At 44.4% G+C, this 6,420-nt stretch overlaps 1 protein-coding gene across 5 annotated transcripts in view; it reads right to left on the bottom strand.

Moving 5' to 3' along the window:
* Positions 1-3,651: 3,651 nt before the first annotated feature.
* Positions 3,652-6,420, bottom strand: part of LOC8044066 (FHF complex subunit HOOK interacting protein 1B) — a 33,731-nt gene continuing 30,962 nt past the window's right edge. For all 5 annotated transcript variants that reach the window (XM_029978972.4, XM_029978974.4, XM_029978973.4 and 2 more), the window contains one exon: positions 3,652-6,389. In XM_029978972.4, the coding sequence (XP_029834832.2) occupies positions 6,227-6,389 (163 nt within the window). In that variant the 3' untranslated portion in view covers positions 3,652-6,226. The remainder of the gene's footprint in view (positions 6,390-6,420) is intronic.

Below are 6,420 nucleotides of genomic sequence, written 5' to 3'. Positions count from 1 at the left end.
ACCAATTATACACCCTCACACTAAATTTGATAACCGTATACGCCCAGTAGTTACCTTCATATAAAATACTTTCAACACATTGTGAGGCAGTAGCAAGGTAAAGGAGTTCAATGTTTGAATGCATTTTTTTCAGTTCCACTTTTTGCTGCGAATTTCATTTGAAGGAATCTTTTGTTTGAAAGTGAAAGTATTCCGATACCACAATCAACATCTTTCTGAACTGAAATTTACTGGGGAATCGAGCTATCTACTTGATTTTGTTTTAATTTGGAAGTCCTCAGTGATAAACTAAGTTCTCAAAAATTGACATAAGAGAGATATTCATCACTTATTTTGAGGTAATAACTCTTCCTGAAATATTTACATTTGTGTTATTAAAACTAGATAGCCTAAAAGTCCCATATCCCCCACTTTACATTCAAGCAGTCAAAATGGTGCTTAATAGCTTCATTTGCATATCAAAGATTTCTTAACAAAGACTGACACATCACCTTATGCAGGTATGTAAATTTGTCCCAGAGAGTTGAAAGCTTGCACAGTACACCTACATCTGAAGTTTAATCTCCCCTGCAAATTTATTTCCAATCATTTGAGTAGTTCCAAATAAGCAGTCGGTTGAAAGCAACACTTGTGCTGTGTCTCTTACTTAAAGGGGCACTGACACCCCAAAGGTCGTATTTTTTTTTATTGTCTAAAACGATGCAAGTTGCAGTCATAGACACGCAAAATAAAACCGCATCGCAAAAAAAAATATTCCCGCACGCGCGCGCGCCTTTTTATTTTTGGCGTTTGATTCTCCCGCCTCTCGCCTCCTCGCTTCTTTTGATTCGTGACGTCAAGAATCATGAAATTTAGAAGCTTTGTAGGTGACATCTCTATAACATTTAATAACGGCAATCCTAAAACATGTTTTTTAACGCAATTGCGAACACACTATGGCCCTTCTTTTTGAAATACCAAACATTGGGTGTTCGTTGTGGTGCCGTCTCCTGGATTTGTATCCTCCCACGGAAAACAGGCGACACCGCTCAAAACCGATCCACCGCAACGCCGGCGCTCGCTCCTTTCCTCCTTGCTTTGGGTCGCCATGGCAACAGCAGGGAGTCGTGAAAGGAAGTGGACTCTCAGGACTCCGCAATATTTGACGTCAACACACCGGCGCGGATCGCGCGGGAACTTCGAATTCGGCATTTGGAAATTGTTTTTTTACTTCACAAATACTGAATTCCCAAATTTCAAATTTTGAAAGTAATGTCCCGGCATCGTTTTCAATCGTTTCGGATAATAAAAAAAAATGATTTTGATGTGTCAGTGCCCCTTTAATGTCCTTGTCTTGTGCCGCTTTTGTCAAAAGGAGGGGGGCGGCCAACGCGCGAGAATACAGCATCTTTCCCGGCGGCTAAAATTCCTGCAGAAGGGGTTTTTGGGTCACCCGACTGGCTTTATGGGTACAAGGTACCTATAAAAGAAATCTCGGCTTCAAATATTTGTTGATACGTCGTCAAGGCTAGCGAAGCGTGTATCCATAGCATTGTAGATTCCAAAGTGCTGCAGCTAGCACTGCTGCGAGAGCACGTCCACACGTGCTCTCGTGCGAAGAAAACGCAAAACGGATCAAAGCGCTCGCACAAGTAGCTTCGACAGCGTTAGAGCACTGTGGAAGCTGCGCCAGACTTGACGATACAGCCCAAAATAGTTGGCACCGAGACAGGCAAATGGGTGCAGTTTTAGGTGTCAAAAGTTTGTCCTTGCTTCAATTATTCGAGTCTGTTTTGGCATGCAAAAGAAGGGTGAACAGGCTTGGAATGCAAGTGAAATGAACTGCACTTGTGTGCTCTAGGAGCTGCACATCCAGGAAAAAGTTGTGTTAAGCGAGAAATAAAATAAAGAAATGGGCAAGGTTTACGTCTCCTGAGCGGACTCAGTTCGAATGCTACGTGACCTGCCCTCCAAACAGGTCACGTGGCCTGAAAAATATCCCTCATACCTGCTGGGAGAAATAGCCGCATTCACTAACAAACCGTCCCTGGGGTGGCACATGCTGATCCCCATGTTTGTTGTTTTTCGCTCAACAAAGCTTTGCCATAATACAGTTAAGCACTTGCAAGTTCTTTAACCCCTTGCCTACTCATTATTCTTCTTTAAAGATCGCACAGAAAGCTTTATTTAAATCAAGCAATTTGCGTCAAAATAAAGAAAAACGTTTCCTTGGCTTTCAGGCGTAGTCTCGTGCTCTATACCAGGACTTCTGGTCGTCTCCTCTTCTTCAGTAGTTCTTCACAGTATGATAGAAATCGAGAGATTAGCAGAAACCTCACATAGGACATCGTTTTGCCGAAAATTGGGGTCTCCACTATGGACCTCTTGGACCAGTTCATTTTGACTGTGTGTTTTTTCACTTGCGTCATAATGATGCACAAGGCAAAGTATGCCTTCATCTCATCCGGAGTGGTGTCAAACCATTGCTCCTCATAGCATTTCTTGGGACGATCCTCGTCGCCCATCTCTTGTTCGGCCTAGCGATTTGTCTCAGCAGAGACAGACGCCCAAAAATCATGACTTGCAAACACGGAAAAGGTCGACAAGGCGCTTGTCTTCTCACCAAGACTGCGTTGAACCCTTGCTGACACACCTGGGGTTTCTACAAAGGTGAACTGAGCAGGCTGGTTGTCCCTCTTCTCCCAGTTCCACTGACGTGCAGATGCTGAAGTCGATGAAATGCTTCCAGGATTCGCATCGTTTTCAACACTTTTCTCACTGTCCGTTGAACTCTCATCGGATTCCGAGTAATCGGAAAGGCAGCAGGATTCGTCGTCAGAAATACTGGCGCATTCATCACTTTCAAAAAGAAGTCTTTGTATATCTTCGTCCGCCAAAGCAGACCTCCGCGCCGAAGACATGTTTTTGGCGCGCTTGCTTACAATAGCGCGCTTAATTTTGTTAATGGAGCGCCCTCTATCTGTCAAAAGGCAAAGCAAACAAGAAAAGAACCAAAGGTAAACAGGAGCAACAGGGGTAGTGCTGCCATCTGCCGCAGAGCTCACAAAACAAGCTCTGAAACCGAAACACGAGTCGCACTCGTGGTCGGGTTTTATGGTCCGTAAATGGCGGCACGAGTGACACTCGCTATTAGTAGGCAAGGGGTTAATGGTCTTATACTGGGCAAACGTAATGCGGCTGCAACCAGCAATTTGACACTGTCCATTGGTCATGGTGCGCAAATGAGAAGGAAGATGAGATTGGTAAGTTGCGGAACAATAATGATGACGATGTCCACATTTATTTGCAAAACGCTGAGAAAATTCTGAGCAGGTTGATTGCCATGCCAGGCCAGCCGGTGAAAAATACTCTTTCTTTGACAATGAGCATTCAGGACATAGCTGTAACATTTTAACAGTTCATCTTTCGGGACATATCGGAAGAATTGAAATATGATATAGCGACATATGATTTCTAAATCTACAAACTCCGTCTCGAATGTGTGAGCTTTTGACATTCTGAGAGGAACCTCCGTACGAATGCATTTTCCTTCCGTTACAAGTATTGTGTGTACGAGAACTCAGGGTAATGAAAGGTGGGTGCAACATCAAATTACTGTGGTAGATTCAGAAGGCAACATTCTTGTCTAGAAAATACAAGAGAAAGAACACATTCCAATAACAAATATTTAATGAAAACCAGACAAAATTACGTCGAGACATCCTCGTACGAACTCTTTCTTCAAGAAACTGAAAAAGATGCGGTATCTGCACATTTTGTTGACATCACTGTTTTGGTGAACATTTGGTTTCATGAAAGCAACACCAGAAAAAAGCATCCTGCAAACTATAAACAAATTTAGAAATCGCTGCCACTGTAAAACTGGCCTCTGAAAAAGACAGACGCTGCTTCAGATGCTTTTTAGATTGCACGAGAGATCTTCCCCAGAGGCGTTGCCTTGTTTCTTGCCATCACGGCCAAATGTAGCCTAGTTGAAAACGCTAGCTGTACATTTTTGTGTCGCGTCCCACATTGTCGTGCGTCACTTCGGCTGAATGCACTGGTACACAACGGTGCTCGAACCATTCAGCAAATACTCGAGGCAGCAACAGAACAAGAAAAACACTGGAGATCAAGCGAGTCGGCGCAATCACTATATGCCGCAATTCATAAATAACTCTTGTCGTCCTAAATAAATTAATGCATAACTGGCATAGGTGCCATGGAGTCGAGATGAGAAACCTTTGCGCGCAGTCCACTGCACGGAAGTATGTGCGCCAGCGAGGCCGCTTCTTTGCGACGCTTTAACCTTGCCAGCTAACGTGGTAGCACACCGCAAACTAAAGCCTCTGGCGTCCTTGCAATAACTTATGCAAATGGTGCATCCTGGGACTTTCTAACTCCAATACCTCGCCATGTTCAACGTGGCCTCTTTGCGCACAATACTCCCCGCATCCTCCATCCATGGCATCCGACAAGCTGGCACAAGGCCTCGAGTCGTGAGCATGCACATGCACCCGAAAACAAGTAAGAACAGGCTGTGCTACGAGCCAGTACTACTACTGCAATCGTTACAGCAAAACAACAACTAGGCACAAAGTATTCAACAGGGAATGGAACATCTCAACTGTGGACGTATATCACAAGGTTTATCCCGTCTACACACTGTGCTCAAGCGGCGAGTTCATGTTTTTTTTTAGAGCTTTTGGTCACGGAGCACTGGTTCTCACGAGCAGAATCGAATGGGAATAACAGGCGAAAGTGTTTTCTTTTGCTGATCTGTTAAGAACTATTAAGACAAAGCCGATAACGCAGAAAAGCCACAATGTAGACAAATCATAAAAATTTTGGCTAGCTTTCATAAATTTTGGCTTCAGACTTTTTGCCTCCTGCCTGCTCTTGCCAATGCAGCTAACGCACCTGTGAACGGACACCGGATAAGACAAACAAACTTTCACTTTATCGTCCTCTGCCTCTTTAAAACGTATGTCAAACCACAGAAGCTGCGTATGAAAACTCTCTTCCGTCACGAAATTACACATAAACTGGTCACTACAAATGCATCTGCACACCAAAAGAATGTCGCAAAAATAATTTTTGCTACCAGTATTCGTCTATATATACAGGAAACATCACACAATGCTTCATACTTGCATACCTTTGTTTTAATACCTAAACTGTCTCTTTGCTACCTTTACAAAAAGCACAGCAAAGAAACCTCGGCTCAAAATGATGTGGTTGCAAAACTACTATCTCGTCCAAATTCATCAATGTCTCGAAATGCTAAACATTATATAATAAATCTCTAAAATATGCTTAAAAAAATTATTTTATTAGTAGTCGGTAACTGAAATACTACCATATGTACAAAACTAACCCACTTCCAAAAGCACGAAACCTGTTGTCTCGAATGCATTTAACTTGTAGAAGCACATCTGATGCCATCATCCTTCCATCCCAAGCCACTGTCGACGTAACTTCCTACAAGATGGCTATACTGCAGCGCTTCGGTGCAATGCTCTAAAGCACTCGTCTTCCTGCACCTGAGGATTCAGGAACTGCTGAGCATTGCCAACAACACAGAACTGCACACTCCCAATCTCTCAACTTATCTTTTAAGCAAGAAACCCGCTACACTTGTAATCTGAGTCACAATTGGAGACGGTCACAGTCTTTGAGCTAAGAGGAACGTTCGCAACGTTCCGATGCAAGAACGGGTAAAGACACGCAATTCCAGAAACCTACCGTTCAATCACGTTTGAAAAGTGACGCTGTCCACAAAAAACGTGTTTGCGAGGCGACAGGGTAACTTCTACCTTCAAACCATGAGCAAAAGAGACTGAACCACAGTCTAGAACGTTTTGCTTGTCCTCATAAATTGGTCTGCAGCAGTTGCTCGAGTGGTCGCGCGTCTATTGTGTTTTTCAAAGTTGCTCCCGCGATACAAGGTGGCTCTGCTCCCCAAACAAACCCTATGTACACTAACTTTATACAGACTTGAGACCGAAAGACGACGTGGCCAGCTCTTAGCAAATTTCGTGAGCAATGCTAAGGTTCAACGAAAAACCCGTTGCTCGTGGCAGACGACCTGTAAGCTCTACTTTCTTTCAGCCAACAACGGCGCTACTTGACAACAAACAGTAACAGTAGGCCATTCGCGCCGCGGTATTACAGAGCGTCGCCTCCCGTGGGAAAAGCGTCCAGAGGCCATGTCCATTGAGAAGCGGACGACGACGGAGCCCGGCGGTCACGAGGAGAGTTGCTGGATGGCATGCTCTTGGCTGATGGCCGCCAACTCCTTGAGGAACTCTTCCAGAACCACCGCGCACAGCACCGCATTCTGCGTCTTGACCGATTCGAGCCGCACGTCCTCTTCGCTTGTCTCGCTCGTGGGGGGCCTCGGAAAAAACCTGCAACCAATCGCGTCGTCGACAACGGTCA

The sequence above is a fragment of the Ixodes scapularis genome, unplaced genomic scaffold (assembly GCF_016920785.2).
Source record: "Ixodes scapularis isolate PalLabHiFi unplaced genomic scaffold, ASM1692078v2 PGA_scaffold13__105_contigs__length_92229423, whole genome shotgun sequence".
Classification (NCBI taxonomy): domain Eukaryota; kingdom Metazoa; phylum Arthropoda; class Arachnida; order Ixodida; family Ixodidae; genus Ixodes; species Ixodes scapularis.
Note: the sequence above shows the minus strand (reverse complement) of the source record. Positions and strands in the feature narration are given on the sequence as shown.